At 38.9% G+C, this 25514-nt stretch overlaps 1 protein-coding gene across 1 annotated transcript in view; it reads left to right on the forward strand.

The window, feature by feature from the left end:
• Positions 1 to 25514, forward strand: part of LOC124716989 — a 229569-nt gene that overhangs the window by 117981 nt on the left and 86074 nt on the right. The window contains exon 5 of the mRNA XM_047243616.1: positions 20091 to 20289. Coding sequence (XP_047099572.1) covers positions 20091 to 20289 — 199 coding nt within the window. The remainder of the gene's footprint in view (positions 1 to 20090; positions 20290 to 25514) is intronic.

Here is a 25514-nt window from a genome sequence, read left to right on the forward strand (position 1 = left end):
AGGGGTCTTCGACCTGCATACTGTCTGGCACAGATTCAAATTCCGCAACGTGCGATACCAGAGTAGTGACCTATCATCTCTAATTATTCTAATTGTCACTCACTGTATATTACAATGTGCTTATAATGTTTCATTTTTACTTTGCTCTGGTGTTATCATTTGATTAGCTTAAGTGGTACCTGTAATATAATTTTTAATAATACTTGCATTACAGTATCATTATTCCATGTAGCTCTGGATTTTCAAATGATATATTAGATTATGTATGTTATGAGACAAATAAACCTCAATTCACAAAACCATGATAGAGCCCTAACGTACTTCCATTAATCCTTTCCTCGCAACATATTCTCCTTGCCATACAGTTCACTAAAAAACCTTAACACCAATAAACTTACATCATAGAGACATGATAGCAGTATAACATTCAATCCCTCATCACCATATTACAGACAATAATTCCAAGGACATCACCATTGTATTCACATAAATCAGGCCAAGACTGAACTGATTTTACATGTAGTTGTTCTACCACAACTGAAATATTTCACAGTATATGTGGAATGACTGAAAATAGGCTGGCATCTTCTGTGGGTTTTTGTCTTGGTCCACATATGAAGGCAATACCTGTTCATAAATCTTGAAAACCAAGATTTTGATCCAATAAAGTCAGTGATCTCATTGTTACTAGTTATTTCTTTCACTTGATGAATGATCATTTCTATGGAAACTGAAATTCCGCTTGTCTGTTCTATAAAATCCAAATATTGAGTTCTGCTTCAAGTTTAGGCCATTTAACAGTTCCACTTCACAGATTATGTTTACTATGACGTGCTTTCTTTAAAACATCTTCCTGATTCCACCAAGTTCTTACCATTTTTTTCAGTTGGAGGTGGCCCGAAATAACTTTCTGTAGTGTTGGTTCCATGCTCTTAAGCATGTGCAATCACTTGCAGCTTAAATGCAATAGTAGAGCAACGCCATTTTTCATTGAGAGTTTTGCAGATAAAACCACAATATAGGTGTGATGCAAGTCAATCTCCACACTAAACATAACAATAACTGAAGCTTGAAATAATACAGGGTGTTACAAAATGGTACGGCCAAACTTTCAGGAAACATTCCTCACACACAAAGAAAGAAAATATATAATGTGGACATGTGTCCAGAAACGCTTACTTTCCATGTTAGAGCTCATTTTATTACTTCTCTTCAAATCACATTAATCATGGAATGGAGACACACAGCAACAGAACGTACCAGCGTGACTTCAAAAACTTTGTTACAGGAAATGTTCAAAATGTCCTCCGTTAGCGAGGATACATGCATCCACACTCTGTCGCATGGAATCCCTGATGCGCTGATGGAGTCCTGGAGAATGGCATATTGTATCACAGCCGTCCACAATACGAGCACGAAGAGTCTCTACATTTCGTACTGGGGTTGCGTAGACAAGAGCTTCCAAATGCCTCCAGAAATGAAAGTCAAGAGGGTTGAGGTCAGAAGAGCGTGAACGCCATGAAATTGGTTCGCCTCTACCAATCCATCAGTCACCGAATCTGTTGTTGAGAAGCGTACGAACACTTTGACTGCAATGTGCAGGAGCTCCATCGTGCATGAACCACATGTTGTGTCGTACATGTAAAGGCGCATGTTCTAGCACCGCAGGTAGAAATCCCGTATGAAATCGTGATAATGTGCTCCATTGAGCATAGGTGGAAGAACATGGGGCCCAATCAAGACATCACCAACAATGCCTGTCCAAACGTTCACAGAAAATCAGTGTTGATGATGTGATTGCACAATTGCGTGTGGATTCTCGTCAGCCCACACATGTTGATTGTGAAAATTTACAATTTGATCACGTTGGAATGAAGCCTCATCAGTAAAGAGAACATTTCAATTAAATGAGGATTGACACATTGTTGGATGAACCATTCACAGAAGTGTACCCGTGGAGGCCAATCAGGTGCTGATAGTGCCTGCACACGCTGTACATGGTACGGAAACAACTGGTTCTCCCGTAGCACTCTCCATACAGTGACGTGGTCAACATTACCTTGTACAGCAGCAACTTCTCCGACGCTGACATTAGGGTTATCGTCAACTGCACAAAGAATTGCCTCATCCATTGCAGGTGTCCTCATCATTCCAGGTCTTCCCCAGTCGCGAGTCATAGGCTGGAATGTTCCGTGCTCCCTAAGACGCCGATCAATTGCTTCGAACGTCTTCCTGTCGGGACAGCTTTGTTCTGGAAATTTGTCTCGATACAAATGTACCGCGCCACGGCTATTGCCCCGTGCTAATCCATACATCAAATGGGCATCTGCCAACTCCACATTTGTAAACATTGCCCTGACTGCAAAACCACGTTAGTGATGAACACTAACCTGTTGATGCTACGTACTGATGAGCTTGATGCTAGTGCTGTAGAGCAATGAGTCGCATGTCAACACAAGCACCGAAGTCAACATTACCTTCCTTCAATTGGGCCAACTGGCTGTGAATCGAGGAAGTAAAGTACGTACTGACGAAACTAAAATGAGCTCTAACATAGAAATTAAGCGTTTCCGGACACATGTCCACATAACATCTTTTCTTTATTTGTGTGTGAGGAATGTTTCCTGAAAGTTTGGCCGTACCTTTTTGTAACACCCTGTATTAAAATCATTAACTATGGTTCATGTGAATCCACTGAACTCTCTACAATGGGAAATGTTCAAAATCCACAAGGAAGCTAACAATGGATTGCTTCAACCTGAAGCACACAAATTTTTGAAGAAATGAAGCTTATAGGTGCCTGTATCTTAAATTGCTACTGGTGTATGGCGCATCCAGTTTTTGACCCAGTTTTCAAAGGAAAGAAGTTGCAATTTCTATGCTAACAAATACAGCACATTCCCTAAATATTTTTCCAGGCATCAGTTGGTGCAGTAATGGACATGACTCAAATGCATATAAAATACATGCTTTTCCACTGCATGATTTGGTATGCATAGCCTTCAGTCTTCCCTGTACAAATGACTTCACAGTTTTACAAGATACACCTGTATATCAAGCAATACATTGACAGCTTTTCATGCCTTGGACAGTTGTAGTTTCTTTTGTGAGAACATGGTGATGCCATGAACACCAGTGATATCACGGCTGGCAGCTATAGTATACAAGTGTGTACCAGCAGTCCATCAGCAGTCATTCCATTTGATAATGGCTAAAGAGCACTTGGTCGAAAGCTCATGGCATGTCAACCATTTGACATTGATAGAAGTGCCAGAACATATTATTCTGATTTCTTTTAACCATTACCAGAGATTGATCTGCTCTCTGCTTGTGTGGGAAATATTTTTCAGCAACTTAAGCATGAATTTTTCATGTTCCCCACCTGACATGTTGATCTGCAGTTTGTAGACCTGGGTCCAACAGTGTCCTCTCACCACCAAGCCCCACACCCACTCCCCCGCCCTCTATTGGCATTCTTGATCATGCGTCAGTTATAGTGTCCTTTGAGCCCACTCAATAATCAATGTTGAAATCAAACTCCTGGGGTGTAAGTATCAAGGGAGTCAAATGATTGTGGTGTAATTTATAGCATATCAGAAAAGTTAAATGTTTGCGATAAGTAATTTCTTTGTTTCTTCTAGTCACCAGGTAGTACCTGAATTTCAAGACACCAAATTCCATTGCTTTTTTCTTGTATACAAAATATTTCCTCTCCCATTCTGACAGCATGCAGCTTGCTGTGCTTATAATTTTGATTGGTTCTCCTGCTCTTTTTCTTGAACTTGATAAGAGACAAAGACTAAGACAGATTTCTGATCTTTTACAGCCTAAACAGAGGTCTTGTGAAATGTCTGGGTGGTCTATCATCACTATGTTGCTCAATTTTTGTTTAATCAAACAATGGAAAATCCAGGATGGAATTTACAATATTATGAGAAGGAAAGTTGCTACTCACCATATAGTGGAGATGCTGAGTTGCAGATAGACACAACAAAAAGATTTTCATGCTTAAAGCTTTCAGCAAATGGCATTTTGTCAACAATACACACACACACACACACACACACACACACACACACACACACACACACACACAAATGCAACTCGCACACACGACTGCAGTCTCAGGCAACTGAAACAACACTGTGAGCAACAGCAGCACCGCCAGTACATGATGAGAGTGGTGACTGGGTGGGGGAAAGAAGGCAGCTGGGGTGGGGAGGGGGAGGGAGAGTATGGTGGGGATGGCAGACAGTGAAGTGCTCCAGGTTGGGTGGCGGGTGCGGGAGAGGTGAGGGGGTGGGGGGAAGTAGCGGAAAAGGAGAGACAGAGAGAAATATAGAGAAATAAATGAAAAATAAATGAAAAATAAAAAGAAATAGAGGCTTCACAGCCTGTGCCAAACGGATCCTTCCCAGCAGCACCAGATTTCTGAATTGTGCAGGTGGGAACTTTCCCTGCAATACATCCAATGTTCCCATAACCCTCTTGACCTCAACCTTCATTAGTCACTGTCGTTGCTGCTGCTCGCAGTGTGGTTTCAGTTTCCTGAGACTGCAGTTGTGTGTGTGTGTGTGTGTGTGTGTGTGTGTGTGTGTGTGTGTGTGTGTGTGTGTGTGTGTGTGTTTTTCCTGTATCTCATTTTCTGATTACAGCTGTTGTCGTGTAACTTGTCTGTGCATATAATTGTATATGTGCTGAGCCTTCTCATCTCCAGTTCTGGATCAGCTCTCTTCTAGAACTACTTCTAATTTTGAAGCCCTGAACAAGGTCATCTTTTTCTGCATTTTTAAGTGTTTTGCATGAATTTTCATCCCTCTGATACGGCTTTCCATCTCACATGTGATGGTCAGTAGTTCCGCTGCATGCCTCATCCCTTTTTATAGCATAAGCATTCCTACCAGGTCAATGTACCATGCTCATTTGTTGTATCCATTCAACAATCCACTCTGATTCTCGTACTATACATTTTTTGTGTGTTAAGTGTTCCTTTGGCTCACATATCTTGTTGGATCTGACAGAGTTCTTTCTACACTTTTTCTGTGGATTCTGTTACCATTCCTGCTAACTGGGGTTGCATGTCAAATGGCAATCTCTGCCCAATGAGCAAACCAGGATCGAAAAAATCTAAGACAAAGTGAATCCAGAGCCAAAACATTGATGTGAAGGAAGATCAATACAATAGCACAGTGGAATCATGACTGACTGAGTGACTGCACTGCACTGCACTGCACTGCACTGCACTGCACTGCACTGCACTGCACTGCTGGCTGCAAAGGACAGCTTCAGGTGCTGATAGGTTGGCAGATGGGCTTGTCTCTGCAGCCAGCACTAATTTTCACATGTTATCTCACATCCAAAAATGTGACCCCTGAAAATTCTACCACAGCATTATTTCTAGCAACATTCACTTGTTATATTGGCCTACAGGGAGTGCTCAATGGCTTTCTTCTGAGTTCTTTGGTTTTATTATTGGCTTTAATTTTCAGCAACTGTAGGATTATTTTTTCAGGACAAATTTCAGTCATCAGTTGCAAATTAATTTTATTATGCTTTACCAGTTCCATCAAATAATTTTTTCATTTTCAGAAGCCTACAAAATTAGGGATATTATAAATCTTTAGTCCTTGGCTATACATTTATGTGAAGTATAAAAATTATATTACAGAAACTTACTTAGCTTAGCAGCTGTAAGTATCTTCTTCATAGGCGGATAGTGTCATGGTGCGTTCAGAAATGTACATAATGTACGTGATTATTTTAAACACTGTTCGACAATTTACAGTAACTAAATCACATCCATGTATCTGTTGTGCTAGCAGCAAGGAACATAGATAAAAGAACATACTGGGTGGTTATAACTAAACTTTCCCTATTTAATACATTATAACATGCAAACTAATTACCATATGAGTACCAAACTTGATAGCACTAATGTCCAGAGTATGAGCTGCACGATTTCCATGCGTCACAGTGCCACCTTCCAGCTCCAACTACGGTGAGCAGGTGGCATGATCAGTCATCGTGATCCACACACCTGACCAGCCGCAGTCCACTTATTGTTGATGTGTCAAGTAAGCTTGGACAAAAGGAGCAGGGCATTATTGGTGAAGCTCTATTATTATCAAAACAACAGTAATGTTGTAGTTGCACTTAAAGAATATCGCTGGCTGAAAGGATTACAGAAGGGTCCCCTTTCTTCACCTGCTGTGCAGAGCTTGATAATGTTCGAATCAAGTGGAGAACTGGACATCACTTTGGGAATAGATTGATGACGAGTTGCACCACAAGTGGTTAATGAAATCGCTGTTGCTGTGGCAGACAATGCTGCGTGCAATTCGTGATTGTCAGGCAGTGTGTGTGCTGTGTCATGACAGTTGAACACCCCGTGTTCCACTGTATGAAAGGTGCTTTGAACCATTCTCAAATGGTGTCCATACAACATTCATATCATACAGCAGCTTGCGTCACAGGATGCACCACAATGTGTTGACTTTGCTTTTCACTTTCTTGCAAGCATTGAAGTTGACAAGGACTATCCTATGGACAGATGTAGCTCATTTTTCTCTGAGGGGTGAGGTGAACACACACAGTTGCTGGGTATGGGGATCTTCACTTCCAGACACTGTGCATGAAGTCCCTCTGTACAGTGGACGTGTCACCGCATAGTGTGGCTTCACAGTTACTTTCATCATTGGCCCATTCTTTTTTGAATGGGTTGGCACTCAAGGATGCGCAGTGTGACTGGCCGACATTACTACAGTTTGCTTCACCAGCATGTCATACCCACCCTACAGGAGATAGGCGCATTGAACTCAGTTTTCATGCAAGATGGGGCCCCACTGCATATTGCTTGTGAAGTTCAGCTGCTTCTCTGAAACACATTTGGAAACAGTCGAATTATCAGCCTATCATTTCCTAATGCACGATCACCTGATCTCATGCCCTGTGACTTCTGGTTGTTGGGCTACTTAAAGGACAGGGTTTACCAGGGGAACATTCACATGTGTGCTGATCTGAAATGCAGCGTATCAAGAGAAGTAACCAGCATATCTATGAACATGCTTCGTTCTGCTGTGCAGAATGCAATCCTTCACTTTCAGTCTCTTCTAGACACTGATGGGTGCCATATTGAGCCCCTTTTGTAGCAGTAATGGTACCGGTATGTAATGGTATGATTTACCATAGCTGCACATTAAGTGTTCCAGTTGAGTTGATCCTGCATTATTTCCCTTCCACATATCCTTGGCATTAATACTACCAAGTTGGGTTGGTGCTCCTATGGTAATCAGTTTCCATGTTGTAATGTGTTAAAAAGAGAAAGTTTAGTTATAACCAGCCAATATAAAAAAGATAACCTAGGCATATAAAGAAGTTATATATTATACATTTGGAAAAAAAGTGGCACATAGTTCTAGTGGGGCACATGAAAGGGATGATATGCAATCAAAATAGTGTCTATTTTTCAATGCAAGTTGATCATTCAACAAATTTTTTGAATGCAGGTTAGCATGTTTATATATTTCAAATTCTTCTAAAAGATTAGTTTTGTAGCCCTTGGCAGTTATATGTAAAATTTTCACATTAAGCAAGGATAGAGGAGAAAGTGTGTGTTTCTATGTTTTGAGAGGTTCTGTAAAAGTTTACATATATAAATTCTCACCATCTTTGTTGAGGAAGTGCTCACCAAAGTGGATATTAATTGCCCTTCCTTTTGTCCTATATGAAAACTCGAACATTTATTACATTGTATTTTATGTACTCCAGAACTGAGAAAATCGCCAGTTGGAGGTTTCTCGTTACATATAAAGAGCAACTAGTTGACATTGTAGGTGGTAAAGCACACAGTGATGTCATAAATTTTTTAAACAAACTAGCTATAAGAAATGAAATGTTACCTAGAAATGGAATTGTAATGGATTTCTTAACAGTAAGACTAAAGTGTAGAGGAATTTATATTCTTGTTTGTTTTTATTATTATAAAGTTTTTATACGAGGTTTGCTTCACATCCATTACTGAATGTTATATATTTTAAGTCATTAAGTTCTGTTGTTGTAGCAGAAGGGGTTAGGGGCACCTTCATGATAAGGTCAATCATAGCGTGAAATAATGCCAATTTGTGCTTAAAGGGGTGACATGAAGAGGCATGAGTGTTGATACCTGTTGTGGTAGGTTTCCTGTAAATATCACAGTTAATTTTACCATCTACTAAACATAGTTTCAGGTCCAGAAAACTCAGTTCATTACGTTGCTTTTGTATTTCATGTGTAAATTTAAATTTAGGATGAAAGCAGTTCAGTGACTCACTAAGTGATTTAATGTCTTTCACATCTCCTTTTAATACAATGATGGTATCATAAACATACTATCTGTAGAAAGAAATACTATTGGAAATCAAAAAAAATTATTCCAAAATTATTAATGAAGGGGTCATTTAGAAATCCAGCAAGACAATTTCCCGTCGTAAAGTCTTCATCTTGTTGCTATAGCTGACCATTGAACCTGAAACAGTTTTACTTTAGAATGATTCCCAAAAATCGTGTAAATTCTTTAATTTCATCTGCATTCAATTTATTGTATTAGTGTAATTGTCTTCAATAATGTGGGCTGTTTCATCTATAGGAATGTTAGTATAGAAATTTGTCATATCAAAAGATGCAAATATATTTGTTGGAATCAAAGGCCTCTTTAAGGTATTTAGTGTTTTGAACTTTGCAGTCCACCTTAGCTAATTCACATCTGTTGAGTTCGGCAGGATTGATGGCATTTTTCACATCAACAATCAGTTCAGTCACAGTTGTCTGATCTAGAGGAGTTAAGTTCTGCTGTATCAAAGGATATATTGGTTTTGTTAATAACCCTCTCATAGAAAGGAAAGTGAGGACCATTATAAACTGGTTTCTTTTTAAAACAGTAAGTTCTTCGAGAATATTTAAGGCCTAAGAATGTTTTGTGGTGTTGTTGAATGATCAGATCTCGCTCTGTTCTGAAGATGACAAATTAATTGTTGAAACTGGTAAAGCATAATAAAATTTATTTGCAGCTGATAACTGAAATTTATCCTGGAAAAAAAAAATCCTGTAACTACAAAGCAATTGTAAATTTGTTCCCTTTTTCACTTCAGTTTGTTGCACACCTAAGTCTGGTTGTGTGGTTCTGATTGCTGGTTCCACCTACTGACAGCTCCATTATTGGCATGTAACACAAGTCTCTTCAACAACACTTTTAATTTTAATATTATGATTTCTTCACCAAAGATCACTAATCACTACATGTAAGGTATTGGAGTGAGGGAGCAGGCACTGAACCATCATGTGCTATGTTGCTGACTGCAACTTTTAAGATCAGAAACATTTAATGTTTAGCAGGCTACTGTTAAATAACAACTTTTTATTTTACTAGAATACTTAGTTCTGATAACAAATGAATAATCAACACTTCTGATTTTCTTCTTTTGATTTGCTTAGCACTCTGACTACTTATCTCACTTCAAACCATCACACGACTCTCCACTCGCCATGCTGGTTTCAACCCCACTAAAACATAATCCAACAGTAATCTTGCTTACCATCCCAACCTTACCTGTGCAAGCTATGAACAATTGTAAATACCAGATACATTTTGCTAACCAGTACATTCAGTGCTATTTATTTAATTTTTGCTCTACATATTTTGTTGATATATCTGGGTGTGTGTGATGCTAGGAAGTGGAATGAGTATGTGTAAATACTATAATTTAATATTTGGGCTGCTATATAAAGAAAAGACATTGTTTAATGTTGTTACAAAAAAATCACAGTTTGTGATTGATTAACTTCAAATTTTTATACAGTAGTCTAATAATCATTCAGATGGGCTTCAGCTGTATATTTTTTAAACAGTTTGCTGTGGAAATGTATGGTTTTGTTTTCTTTCTTGCAGTCATATAGAAAAAATTGTGTAAATGACAATGCACTATTTTGATCTCTTCTTTGCACTTGGTTGCAACAGAAAACAGGAAAGTTGTGTTTTATAGCTTATCGGCTTACGATTAGAATACTGCTATGGAATCTGAATCATCTGAAACTTCCTAATCCTACCCATTCAAATGTTAAAAGTATGTGACATATTAGCATTGAACCTACTATCCTCAAAGATGCAACAGCTCGAGAGGTCTCTCTCATACCCCATATACTGATGATCCCAGCTGATTAACCCATTTGTTTTAAGCAACTTCAATTCCCCATCAAGGTTTTGTTCACATTCACAATAAATGAGGATCAAGGTGATGGAGAGGGGAGACAGAGATCATCAGAGAGGAAGGGAAGAAGGAGATCAGGATGTACATCCAATCCCCATACATATTTAGCAATTTTAAAGCATTGCTGGGTTCACTAGTAAATATAGAATGCATATTAACCATATTTCAAACATTTCTAGGATTGTCAGTGACAGTGCGTAATTTGTTAACAGAAACTTGTCTTCTTATGTATCTTTTGTCTTACAAAAGGTAATAACTGGGCACTCTTAGTTTTCCTATGCCTTGTGCCTCTTACTTAATCTGCTGCTAACTTTGTTCACATTTACTCTCATCCAGCTTTTTGAGTCTTCTTTGTCCTCTTCCTCTCTGCTTTGCAGTCTGTGTTGTCAAGACTTTTTATTGTAGGCAATTTTTTGGAATACACAGTATGTCCCAACCAAGGTGGTTTTTTTTTCTTCAGGATCATTATTTTCACTAGTTCTGTTCTTAGTATTATTATTACATTTCTTATTTTGTCAGTCCATTTCATTTTTAGCATTTTTCTCCACTATCTCATTTCAACATTTATTCAAGTATTTATTTTTTATTGTGCATAGGTCTCTGACGACAGTCAAAACCATTGGCAAATCCCATTTGTATCTAAATTCTTTTTGCTGTCTACAATCTTTTCACCTTTCCAAAAGCTCTTTCCAACAACAGATACTCTACTTCTTATTTCCTTCTTACACCTTCCATTTTCTATCACCATCTTCTTAAGTTCATCTAAGGTTTTACTTGTTTCAGTGTACATCTTTGTTTTGATATTTTGGTGGAACTTTCATGCTTGCTGTGTCTTACTACTTTGCTCCTTCCTGCATTAGTGCTCATTCCATATGCTTATCGTTTTGTGATACCCCATCAAAAATTGTAGTTCTTTCTCTAATACACCCAACACTGCTTCATAATCTGCATACGTGATAAATTTACATACTGTCTTCAAGGAACTGTAGGTTTAATGAGTGAAAGCATATAAATGGCAGTTTCAGCTCAAGTGCCTGCCCGTTTGTAGCAGTGGACAAGGATTTGCAGACAGCTGATGTGTGGGCAGTCAGGCGGCCAAGCTGTAGTGTATACAATCTTATTTCCATGACAGAGCACATGGGGCAGGGGTGGCTACATTTCTCACATGTGAGCAGAATGCATGCACCTCCTGGCAAGTAGCTAATACTAACTACAACTGTCTGCTGGTGAGATGGCAGGTCTCGTGGCTTCCTGTGCTTCATGTGGCCATATTATAACAGCATAAGGCATAGGAATGCTGGCAAAGATAATAAGCTTCTCAGTTTTTGTCATAAATTCAATCAGACAAAGGGGAGATCAATACAATGCTGTTTCGTCTTAGATTTAGAGTGTCGAGATCGTCACATTTATCCCATTGTGAGAAAAGATGGTCCATTCCTTCATAGAAAAATGTTTCTGGTTACCTAGAGAACCGTGATTGCACCCAGGCATTCACTCCTTTGTCCAAAACAAATAGACAGCCACAAACATCTACTAGAAGGCCCCAAAAATATTGAAATCATACTGGGAGAGATTGTGATTGTATGGAGGATGTGTAAGGGCTTCCCAGCAAAATGTCTGCAGAGTAGTTGAAACAATCTTGGCAATATATTGTTGCCCTTTAAGTAAAAAAAGCAGGTGGCTTCCATCCAGCTGTTAACTTTTCTTTACAACTCGTATAATCAGCTGAGTTTTACCTGAGAATTTTGCCTCCAGTAGTTCGTTCTGTAATTCAGTGCCAGTTTTTAATGATTGACTGTGAACTTTCAGTTAATCCCATGAACTGTGTTAATCTTCACAATGCATTCTCCAAACTGTGACAATAATATTGGACTGTCAGTCGTGCTATTTACAGGTTATACTTACAGCATGTTCATTTTCATATGATAACCTACTGGGAAAGAGAGTGTAATTGGGGAATTTGCTAATGATTTACTTGCCACATGTAAACTTTTGTCTAATTTCACTGTATCATGTTCAAACAGTTCTAGGACATCAGCCAAATGTACTATGTGACCAACTGATTATCTTTGCATAAATAATAATAATAATAACAAACAAGACTTGATCAGGCCATAAACCATAGATTAATCATCTAAGTGAAAGTAAAGTGTGTGGACTGCAAATGTGGTGTAGTCTGCATCATTGACAGAAGCCTACTTTTGAAAACCACTTTGCAGTCTGATTTGATGGAGGTACAGCTACTAATGGCACATGTGTACAGATAAATGTGGTTACTCTACAATGTGATGTAAATTGTACTGAACAGGCACAGAATAAGTTGGAGTAACTCCAGCTGGGATAATTTCAAGTTACTAGCTGTTTTTACACAATGTGACATCAGAGGGTAAAAGTGGCTGAGGCATTTTATTAGATTTTCTGTAAGTTTTCTTACTGACTCTTACAGTCATTTGGAAGGACAGTGTGGCTATTTTCATACCTCTTTCAGTTTCCGAATACAGGGATGCTAAAATGATATGAAAATGGTGCATATGTTTTGCTAATAGGATTATGTAAGCTAAGTCATCATGGCTCCACACAAAGCTAAAAGACTATGTTATGGAAGAAGGTTTGTGGTTTATAATGTCTGAATAGAATTGACTGACGTGGGGATAGGAAAGCTATACCACACACAAACAAAAACCACTACAAAATTTCCAAAACAAAAATTGACCAGAACGTTGTTGTTATGCGTATCAGTGGAGTACAAAATTAAAATAGTAATTTTTGAAGTATTGTGAAAGTTCTTGGTCTAGTTTATTGATATTTCAATTAATATCAGTGCAAATAAGATATAGTTCTGAGTCCTTTAAATATTAGTATTATTGGGATAATTTATTAATAGGAAACTGAAAGGAGAAACTTAAATTGTACAATGAGAACTAACAGATTAAATGTACAAAAATATCTAGTATGAGAAGATGTGGGTAATATCAAGTGATTTTATGTTGTGGCTGAAAGTGTGTGTTATATTACATCAGAACAATTTTTTGTTACCGGTACTTCAAAATTTTGTGTATTATGAGCAAAGAGCCTTGTGTTTGAAACAGATTTAGATTACACTAAGAGTTTGCAGTTAATCCTAGGCTGACAAAATGGGAAGAATTCAACAGAATTCTGTTAAAATACCACTCAGACATGTGGTGCCATGGTCTGAGATATAGGTAATGACTATTTTGAGCTGTGTGCATTTGGTCATTACATTACAGAATCTGTACAATTAGAAGTGAAACCTTCCCACAGAGGTTCTCATGGACCTGTATTTCATCAGGACGATGCTCACTAACACATCACATGGAAAGAGAGTAACTTCTTCTCTGTGTCAGATACTGTTTAATCCCTGGTCCATCCATAACAATTTGTGTTTCCACTTGAACCTATGTTGGATTATGTTTATTGATAACTCACTCATAATACTCAGCAAAGTGAATAATTTGTCATTAAGTTTAATATTGTCATGTAGAGGAAGGTGTAAGTAGAAGAATGATCACTAACTTCACTTAACGAAGGTTCATTCAGCACTTGCACATATAAGAGCACAGAGCGAACTGCCTCCGGCCAGAACACATATGGTATATATACAGCTACAGAACATTCCAGTACAGTGCTTCTTGCCATTTGTGGATATTTCTAGAATGTACTCAAGCCGAATATAGAAATTAAAATTTTTCAGTTCAGGTGAGTTTTGAACTCACAACCCTCCAAGCTACAATCTAGTATCATAACCTCTAGACTACAGTGACTGCACTACTCGCCTTCTTCTGCAACATTGTACCCTCCTTAAGGGAACAGCGTCTCGGTGTTACGTCGTCCTAGTCCAGGAACGAGTCACCAGTCCTGTATCCTCCGAATCCCGATGACTGATGTCTGCCCTGGCAGTGATCTTCTTAGAACTTCCCTTGCCACTACATTCTTCGTTGACTTTCCACTTGTTGCCTGTCGCTGGAGCTATGAATTTACCCTGGGTTGCAGGATCCTTATAGGGCTTCATTCGAAGGACATGGACCGTATCTCTGATCTTTTGTCGTCTTGTGTCGGGGTCGAAATCTTCAACTTTATTAGTAACGTCAGACAACTGTCTTACAACCTTATAAGGTCCAAAGTAGCGCCTGAGGAGCTTCTAAGAGAGACCAACCTTCTGAACAGGAGTGAAGATCCAGACGAGGTCACCAGGCTGGTAGACAATAGGGCGGTGGCTCGCGTCATACCTTCAGCGATCGTTTTCTTGAGCCTGCAGTCAGTGAAGTGGAGCAAACTGCCAAGCTTCCTCAGCACTGGTTAACACCTGGCTGATGTAGTGGTCATCCACGTCATCAGGATGTAACGGAAACACAGTGTCCATCGTCGTCATTGCCTCACACCCATCCACCAGGAAAAATGGTGTAAATGCTGTGATGTCTTGTTTGGTGAAGTTGTAGACAAACATCACAAAAGGAAGCACCTCATCCCAGTTGTTCTGCTCAACATTGAGGAACGTTGATAGCATGTCGGCCAAGGTCTTATTAAGGTGTTCAGTGAGCCCGTTAGTTTGCAGATGGTAGGCAGTTGTCATGTGATGAGTAATGTTGCACCGATGGTTTATCTCTGTCACAAGATTCGATTGAAAAAACATTCCCTCTATCCATAATTAATGACCCTGGGGCACCGTGTTTTATTCCAATGTCTTCTATGATGAATTTGGTAACCTCGAATGCTTTGGCTGTTTTCACGGCTTTTGTAATGGCAAAGCATGTCAGATAATCAGGGCAAACAATAATTGCCAATAGCAGACGTTGGAAATCGTCCGAGGAGGTCAATCCCACCATGCTGGAAAGTCATTTTGGCTGGTGGAATTGGTATGAGTCAGCCAGGTGGTGTCGGAGGAACTGCCTTTCTCCTCTGGCACTCTCAACAGTGCGTGACGAACTCCTAAATAAACCTGGCCAGAAAAATCTCTTGTGGATCCTATTGTATGTCTTAATAAATCCTAAATGTCCTGCCTAAAGTGTGTCATGGAATTTCTGTAGAACATTTAAGTGCATGTGTTTAGAAATCGCCTCTTTCCAAATGGATCAAAGTTTTTCTTGCAAAGTAATCCATTAACTACCTTAAGTTGTCCTTTCGCATCCTCTGACTGATTTAAGGCAAGCATAATTTGAGATATCTTGGCATCATCCTTCTGCTCAGCAGAGATCCTGGAGTGTAGCAAGACAGTCACTATCTTCATCAAAGTCTTGATAGCCTTGCACAAGGTTTCTTGAGGGACAGTCGGCATCTTGGTGTTTTCTTCCACTTTTGTACACTACGGTAATGTCAGACTCTTGAAGACGTAGTGCCCACCTGGTGAGTCGTCCTGTTGGATCCTTAAGACCTGTCAACCAACAAGGTGTATGTAACAACTGCGAATGGCCTTCCATAGAGATATTGTCGAAATTTGCACATGGCCTAGATCACAGCAAGACATTCCCTTTCTGTAGTTGAGTAGTCTCTGTCAGCTTTTGTAAGTGTCCTAGAAGCATAGGCTATAACCTTCTATTTTCCATCCAAAATCTGCACCAGAACAGCACCATTCCCATATCCACTGGCATCTGTGTGTAGTTCTGTAGGTGCTCTCTCATCATACAAACCAAGTACTGGGTCATTCATCAGAGCTTCTCGCAGCACATCAAGAGAATCTTGTTGAGCACCACCCCAGATAAATTTAGCATCGGCTTTTATCAACTCTTGGATTGGCCTGGCTTTGATACAAAAGTCTATGATAAAATGACAGTAATAAGAATACAATTCGAGGAAGCTTCTCGCATCTATAATACTTTTAGGAATAGGAAATTCCATTGTAGCTCTCACCTTTTCTGGGTCTGGCTGCACATCTTCATTTGACACAAGGTGCCCAAGTTTTTTCTTGGATTAACTTTCAGTCCGGCTTGTTGGAGACACTTAAGAACGGCCCTCAGTCTTTTTGTGTGTTCGTCAAATGTCTCTGAGAACACTATAACGTCATCTAAATAACAAAGACACATCATCCACTTCAGGTGACATAGAAGATTATCCCTCATTTGTTCAAAAGTTGCTGGTGCATTACACAAACCAAATGGCATTACCTTAAACTCATACAGGTCCTCGGAGGTGATAAATGCATCGTTCTCACAATCAGCCTCATCTACCTAGATTTGCCAATATCCCGAGTACATGTCCATGGTTGAGAAAAACTTAGCCTCCTTCAGACAATCTAGTGTGTCATCAATTCGTGGAAGAGGGTAAATGTCCATTTTACTTATTAAGTTTCCTGTAATCAACACAAAAGCGCCAACTGCCATCCTTCTTCCTGACGAGAACCACTGGTGATGACCGTGGGCTCTGTGAAGGCTGAATGATTTCATTCTTCACCATTTCCTCTACCTCGTCATGAATTATTGGATATTCCATTGCTGACACACGGTATGCTCTCTGGCTTATTGGTTGATGGTCTCCAGTGCTAATCCGATGCTTCACCGTCAATTTGTCTAATTTGCTCTTCACCTGTGGAGTGAAGCATTCAGAGAACTCATGAAGAATGACAAGTAGCTTATTCTGTTGTCCTTAGTGAGATCTGGTGATGGTTGAGCTAGAAGATCTTGTCTCGTAGTGGTACTGCTGATTTCACCCACTGACTCGGCATGGGAGGTTTCTATGATACTCAGCTGTTCTGCAATTAACGGCTCAGCATTTGCTATGCACATGCATCTTGGAAGGATCTGCGGTTCTCAGCAACAGTTAACTATTCAAAATTCACCAAATCTGTTCTTAAACGAGATGACAGAGGCTGGGATGACCAAGTTATTCTTCAGTGGTATGCTTCTCTTACGTTCCACTAGAAGATCCATGGGTTGATGCATGGCAGGACACATGACAGCTACCTTTCTAGTGCTGACTGCAGGAATGATCACTTCATCCAGCACACGTAGTCTCCACACATGCAGATGCGCATCTTCTGTCCACAGTATCTCATCTCTTCTAGCATAATCTTAGAGTGATCACACTATATAATTGCTTGAGAAGCTTTCAAAAAGTCCCATCTGAGAATGACGTCATGGCTACACTCTTGTAAGACGATGAATTCTAAGGGCTGTGTATGGCCACTTATACCGATATTAATAACACATCTTCCTTTAGGTTTTACATATTTCCCATTAGCCACCTTCAGCAGAGATGTTTTGTTGTTGACGAATACGGTTTCCTGCATCTGGCGACTGTGCTTCTCCGAAATGACTGAATATGATGTTCCAAAGTCCACAAGAGCTTGTGCTGGTGAGCCATCCATGAGGATATCGATGTAGTTTCCTGTCATTTTTGTAGCGATCGATGGCGGAGGATTTTTCTCGTCAGTGGTCTCACCTCCAAGCAAGGTCGCACCCTTTAGTTTTCCATGTTGCGGCAGCTAGGTGATCGGCTGGAGCTTCTAAACGGTGATGGAGACCTTGATCGGCATGTTGGGGAGCATCCTCTCCAGCAGCTAGCTTGCAGCGATGGTGACCTACATCATCCTGCACCCACATCTTGTTGTTCATCTTCATCATACCAGAGTTGGCGTCTGCTAAGATCGGTCTGCTGTCTTCTGGTGCGGGTGTAATCAAATATCTGCCATCTTTCTCAACAATGGCGCACCACATGTCCTGGCCATCTGCAGTGGAAACATACTGGTTGGTTATCCTGGGTTCTCCAGACGTGAGTCTTCTTTGGTGCCCAAACAGGTTCCTCATGTGGCATTGTAGGAATGTAACTTCGCCTGGGTCTCGACTTTTTTACCGTTTTGAAGGGAAATGAAGGACAAGAGATGGGTTCAATGTCTGTTCCACTTCCTCCCTTATGACCTCTTGAAGCATCTCAATTTCCTACTCACCATGAAATCAAAGTGCCTTCCGAACTTCCTGTCTCACTATCTGATGAAGAACACTTGTGAAATCAGTTTCTTCCTCCATCACAGACATTGATAAGACATTTGGAAGCCGTTCAAACTTCTCGTATGTAATTCTTTTTTGATGCATTATCTCAATATACTGGCACCATTTTATGAAGTCGTCTGCTGTCGAAGCCTCCTTCAGGAGTAGGGCCCGATACATGTCCTCAGCAACACCATTCATGAAATGAGCAACCTTACCTTCCTCCTTCATTGGAGGATCCACTATTTTACACAGCTCCAAGACGTCTTGAACATAGGATGCTGTCGTTTCTCCTGGATGCTGTGCCCTGCACTTAAATTAATCTTCAGCCTTGCACTTCTGTCATTGCGTGTCGCCGAAATACTTGTGCAGTTCCACCTGGAATACTTCCCAGCTTGTGAACTTCTCCTCATTGTTCTCATACCATTGCTTGGCAATGCCCTCCAAGTAGAAAAATACGTTAGCCAAACACACGGTGTCATCCAATTTGTTAAATTTGGCTATATGCTCATATACCTTTAGCCACTTGTTTGGATCTTGGCCATCATCACCAGAGAATGCGGAAGGATGTCTTGTGGTGGCACACAATTGCTGTCATCGTGAAGTCTTCTTCTTCTTCTTCTTCTTCTTCTGTCTCTGATAGATTGCGATCTGTTGAATATGGCTCAAACTCAGGTTTCTTGCCACCCAAACGGCGGCTCTGTCAAGGCCTGATGGGAGGCACTGTGTTGTCGATGATGTGCGGTATCACAAGTTCTGATACCCAGCGTCTCCACCAGAATAATGTCACGTAGAGGAAGGTTTAAGTAGATAAATGACAAACACTAACTTCACTCATCGAACGTTTACTCAGCACTTGTACATACAAGAGCACAGAGCGAACTGCCTCTGGCCAGAATACATATGGTATATATACAGCTACAGAACATTCCAGTACAATGCTTCTTGCCATTTGTGGATACTTCTAGGATGTACTTGAACTGAATATAGAAATTAAATTTTTTCAGTTCAGGTGAGTTTTGAACTCGGGACCCTCCATGCAACAATCTAGTATCATAATCACTAGATTACGGCAACTGCACTGCTTGGCTTCTTCTCCAACAACATTGTTCCAAAGCAAATTATTGAATGAAAATATACGAAGTTAGCCAACTTAAAATTTTTTGTATTGCCAACATTTCATTATTGTTTCCTTGCAAATGGAGAGATCTGTGATACAGCCATCAGTACTATTAATTGCAAGAGAAATACTGTCATTGAAGCTATGACAAAGAGAAGGGGAAGGAGGGCATGGACAGAGACAGGGGGAGAAATAGGTTGCATACATATTTAGCAATTGCAAAGCATTATCAGGTTTGCTAGTGTCGCGTAAGTTGGATCACACAAGTTAGTAAGGATGCCACTACACTGAAAAAAATTAAATAAATTAAGATAAAATAAAACTGTTGCCTCCTCAGGTTCACTGTGTGGCTGCTGTTTATTTGCTATTAGTAGCTTAATGTTTATTTGATTACAGACGAATTTTTTAAGGAAAAAATTTTTTTGTGCTGCAATAAGTACTGAGTCCTATTTCTAGAACATTATTACGCTTCATACAATTTTTTAACAAACATTGCTACTTGTAATGTGATGAACAGAATTTTTCAGTTGCTTTCACACACCAACACTGAAATGACACTAAAGTTCATGTGTGGCAAGTAAAACAATAAACACATTCCCTAATTACACTCTCCTTCCAAGTAGGCAGTCATATCAAAACGAACATACTGTGTACAATAAATATAATTTGGAAATAACACAATCCACAATCCTTGTTACTTGTGTAATTCAGTGGATCTGACACAAGAAATTGATTAATGTGAGGTAATGTTGATTGTTTACCGAAGTAAATTAATTTTGCATTTTATTTCAGGGTCAGTCCAGATACTGACAGAAAGCCTTTGTCACAGCCATCTCTTCATTTTCCAATTGCAAACCAGCCACCACAATCTCAGTGCTATGTATCAACAGGAGGAAGTCATAAATTTGTTGAATCGCCACCAAATTTTCGACAAAATGACCAGATATCCTATCCACTGATCTACAACTATCTTGCTTCCACCGAAGAGCAGGTATAACTAATATTATATGTATTAATATAACACAAAGTAAGCAGATTGTTAAAACTGCAGTTGAGAGGAGTACATTTGAGGAGTTCTAACGGGGCTTCGGCATACATTGAAATCACTAATCATATTAATACTGTCACAATGAAAATAAATTTGTGCGGTATAACTTATTGAACGATATATTCAGTAAATTGCTAGTTTTGAGTGAAGCCTCTTAAGAATCTGGAAATTACAGAAAGCTTGTAACCAAAATAGTTTGGTTAATTCAGTTGAAATTTTTTCAGTAGAGTGATGTTTATTTTTTCTTAAAAAAGTGACCTGGATGGTATTTGTCTTTCTTTTCAGCAGTACAGCACATTCTCATAAACAGTGCAGAAAGAATTAGTCTAATCTTGCAGGAGACCTTCTGTGAAGTTCGGAAGGTGGTAGACTAGGTACTGGCAGAAGTAAAGCTATGACAACAGGGTGTGAGTTGTGCTTGGATAGCGCAGACGGTAGAGCACTTGCCGGGAAAGGCAAAGGTCCCAAGTTCAAGTCTCTGTCTAGCACCCAATTTAAATCTTCCAGGAGGTTTCATGAATGAAAGTGTTTGTATTTACTGTGTATGCACTGCACAAACATATTTCCAGGGAAATGTGATGGAATCATAATGATGATTGTGTTTGGTAAAAATAAGGCTGATCAGAATTAGATATATGTAATGAATTAAAACCACTTCAATGCAGTAAGTATTTGAAGTTGTTAATTGAGAGAATTAGGTCACTTTCTAAGAAGGAAATCTGCAGTTACCCACTTTATGAAGCTGTAAATCGTCATTCACAGCGCCGAGTAAAGCTGCAATCTTCATGGGGGGCCGGAAGATCACTTTAGCACAGTGTTTCTCAAGAATACGGCCTATCTTCGAGGAAAGAGCACCCAATAAGGGCAAAAATGCACTAGATCTGAAGGACTTACTATCTTCTTCCCCATATTCTAGGTTTTGCATTGAATGCTCTACGAATCTGTTGTGGAGAACGTCCATTTGATTTAAAAATGCTTTTGAGGTATGTGAGCTCTTCTTGCAAATTGCCATTATCGGATATTCAGTGTGTCGTATGCACTAAGGTCTTGAGGACACCTACGATCTGTGAAGGGTAAAGGCAGCTACTGGCATGAAGATATAGATTTGTGTGTGTTGATTTCTGATACACGCATGTCCTAATGTGTCATCAACATTATGGTGAATGACAACATCCAAAAAGGGTAGGCAGCCATCTTTTTCTATTTCCATAGTAAATTTGATGCTAGCATGGATGGAATTCAAATGCTCAAGAAATCGATGTAATTCATCACGTGTACCTCCAGGAGACCATTGGTTTAAAACTTGCTGAGTCCAGTGCCTTGTCCTTGAAGTCTTCCATGAATAAAGAAAGTCATCAAGTTTTATGGTCTTCCTAAAGTTCACAAGATGGGCAAGGATGAGCGTCTAATAGGACTTGTCTATGAGACCTATAATGAGCACTATTGGTTCACCAACGTATTTTGCTGCCAAATATTGAGCTTCCTTATTAAAACAGTTGGTAGGAAAATGTAGTCACCACATTCGTAATTCTATGGATTTTACCCAGAGACTTAGCAATGTCAGGCTAAATAGTACGGATGTGCTGCTAAGTTTTGATGTGGTATCATTATACACCAAGGTACCTTTAAAGGGCTCTTTATCTCTTATTGGCCAACATTTTGATAAGAACATTATGGCCTTATTTGAACATGTGCTTTTATGTGGCTGCATGCCCAAAATGTAATGGACTATAAACCTATTTGTTAATATTGGTGCTATTCTGCTTTTCTAACTAATTTTTTGATCAATGAAAATAAATTTGGGTTTATTGAGTTCAGATCTTACTAACTTAACGATCAATTTTATTAGTTTGCTAAGCCTCTGGTCACTAGAAATTCAAATCTTCCTTTTAATACCATTTTGTCCTTTCAGTGTACATTTTCTGCTTGGGTTTCTCTTGATAAAATGTGTTCAGAATGTACATTTAGTTCTTCTCAGTGTATTCCACTAGAATTAGAATTAGCAATAATTGTTTGCTAGCATACTTTACGGGAGTAACAGTACAGCTTATTGTAGATCGTTAAAAAATATCATTCATTCAATGCTCTCATTTATTTTGGACACATTGTAGTTTCAGTTATAAAGTAATGGTAAACAGCTCTGTGATCAGAAAATTACAAACACCTAAAGGTACTGAAAATAACACTAACTCAAGAGAGCAATATCCATATCAGATTCCTTACGGAAATTGTGAGAAGTCATACATAGGTCAAACAACATGCACCGTTCACGAGAGATGTGTGGAACATCAAAGATACACATGCTTATTACAGCCAGACAAGTCAGCTGTGGCCGAACTTCGTATTGCTACAGGTCATTCCATGAATTACCGTGATGTGAGGACTTTAACATCCACCTCTTCCTTTTGGGAATCTGTCTTCAAGGAAGCTATAGAGATTAGATTAGCCAATAATTTAATAAATGGAGATAATGGTTTTAATTTGGACAAAACATGGAATCCGGCTCTTGGGGTAATTAAACTGCAGAGAAGTCGTCATGGTGTCACCGCCACCGATCACACATCGATAAGCCAATTGAATGTTTGTACGCGTAAGCGTGTTTCTTTGCTGCCAACCAGAATTTGTGACCTGCATAAGCAGTACCGCTGCAGTGGAGCATATAAGCCCATGTTTGGCATCTTGTTGTCAGTCTTGTGACTCATTCTGAGGATGGCCGGACGATATGCGGCTGAAATATCAGTGCATGAAATTTTATTTGCATGGCTGCATGCCCGAAATATAATGGGCTATTCATTACGCTCCGAGAAGTTGAAAATGCACATCAAATAGGTTTATGGTTCTGAGGAACACAAAAATTGCTTCAGCAACTATTATATTGAAAATAACTAGAGATGTATAGGAGCAAAAAGGAACAAACAAAACAGAATTTTTGATAACACGAGACAGTTGAAGAAGAGATAAGAATTAAAAGTAACTTACTGACGAGTGATATTGTGAGAGTGAAATCATGAACACATTAAATGCCACTGTTACGATGAAGTAGGAGACCTTATTAGGAGTGTTTGAAGATTTCTGAAAAATCTATTTATAGTGAACTTAAGAAAATAAACATGAAGATAATTGACTGTGTGAGTGGAGTAGTAGGGATATCTATTCAGCACGTAGAAAGGGGAAGAACCCTTGGTAATGACGCAATAACTTTTGAAATGAAAAATGCTGGTGGCGAAATTGTGAAAGCTAAAAAGATTTCATTACAATCTACAAATAGATACAGTACACTGTTACTCATATTACTGTATACATATATAGTAACTCCTCCATTCTTGTATCTAAATCTAAAGAAATTTGTGGTTTGTTCATATATGTGCAATTTTTTAATTTTCTTTCATGTTCTGTTTCGTCTTTATTAATATGTTTGGCAGCTCATCAGTTACCTACAGTAGAACTACTCCTACTTCACTTGCTGCATACTGCACTTTTTGATGTAAAATCTTTGGTCTGAAATTATGACTCACAGTATTTTTATTAGCTATGTTATTTTTTCCTGTACCTCTGTGAATGAAAGATTACTGTTACAGATTTGCTGCTTCATGCACTTTGTTCTTGTTTTGTTAATCTCCTGTGTCATGTTGACTGGGGAATGATTCCCTTTCTGGTTTTAACACTTATGCTGTTACTCCTGGTAGCAATAGGTTTTTCTCCTTTGATCTTCTCACTATCCTGTGGTGTACATTTCTGAGATACTGCTACACAAATACAGACTGCAGTTTGTCCCCAGTATATGGACATAGAACTTGTACATGATCTTCTGTTAACCAGTGTTCATTTAGGCACATTATTTTGAAATTTACAGATTCTGAAAGCACAATATTACATTCATCAGTTTAAGAATATTTAATGTTTGGTACTTCTGCTGTTAAGCTATTGATATTTCAGTGCATCAGCAGAGAATGTTTGTTTTGTGTATAATTTCAGGTGCATCCTGCCTTTGGTATCTGTTCTTTTTATTTGCTGTTTGTACCTTTGCTTTGTCGCCGCAATCGGAATTAATCAGTTTCCCTTGCCTTTTTGGATTTTACACACATCTATGAACATTTTACTAAAGTTCACAGAGTTTAACCAGTTTAGGTGTAGTCCCCCTTTCACCAAACATTTATCATGTAAAAACTTGAGAGTGAATGAAGACTTTCCCAAGTCTGTTGCAGTGTTTCCTAGAGCCTTTATTTTTTTCCATTGACGTATCACTTGCTGATCTTTTGTGAATAATGCCACAAATTACCAGCCTAGAGGTTGTGTACACAATTTTCATTGATTTAATCAGATTTCTTGTTTCAGTCAAGATTTCTACGTCACTGCAACTACAGATGGAGTTTGTGTCCATGTGGATTAAAGCACATCTGTAGTTGGCAGGAGGCCAACTTGTAATTTTGTTAGCATTTTTGACTATACTAATTTTCACACTCAGTATGTTTTTAAAATGTTTGGTTAGCTGATTTATTGGATTCCAAGTTGAACGTTGACTGTACAGTTGGCACAATAACATTTTTAACTAAGAATAATCTGTTAAGGAGAATTCATTTTTGTTACCTCCTTTCTTTGTTTCACTTTACACGTATGCCTTTTTTACTATAGGTAACTGTTTCCTATTTATATTTATCCCTTGCTGTTTCACGGACAGAGTTCTCTAATATTATTAAGTGTATGACATGTATGAGTCTGCTAATATTATTCACTGTATGACGTTGCTCAGTAATTGGTTGTTTTCCACACACACGGGCAGGATTTTCTGTCACTAACTAGTTTATCATTTACTTGTTTTAGCATTAAATGTACTGTTTTCAGCATCTCATTATCATTTTGAAGCAACTTAATAATTACTTCTTACAAACTGACTGTGCTTAAGGGTTTAACCATTTTAGTATGTAAAAAAAAATACAGAAATGACCATGAGGAATCATCTTTTGTGAGATTTAGAGTCACTTTTGCACACTTTTAGTGGGAGGTAACTTTTTTGAGTGGCACAGTGAAGTTGGCACAAGAGTTTAGTACTTTGGTTTATCTGGCAGACAGAATGGTCAGTTTGCCTGTTTTCACTGATGATGTTGTGTACAGAAGATGGCAAGGGTAAGTGACTGTATGTTTACATAAGATGCCCTAGACAAAATTTC

The sequence above is a fragment of the Schistocerca piceifrons genome, chromosome 1 (genome assembly GCF_021461385.2).
Source record: "Schistocerca piceifrons isolate TAMUIC-IGC-003096 chromosome 1, iqSchPice1.1, whole genome shotgun sequence".
Taxonomy (NCBI): Eukaryota; Metazoa; Arthropoda; class Insecta; order Orthoptera; family Acrididae; genus Schistocerca; species Schistocerca piceifrons.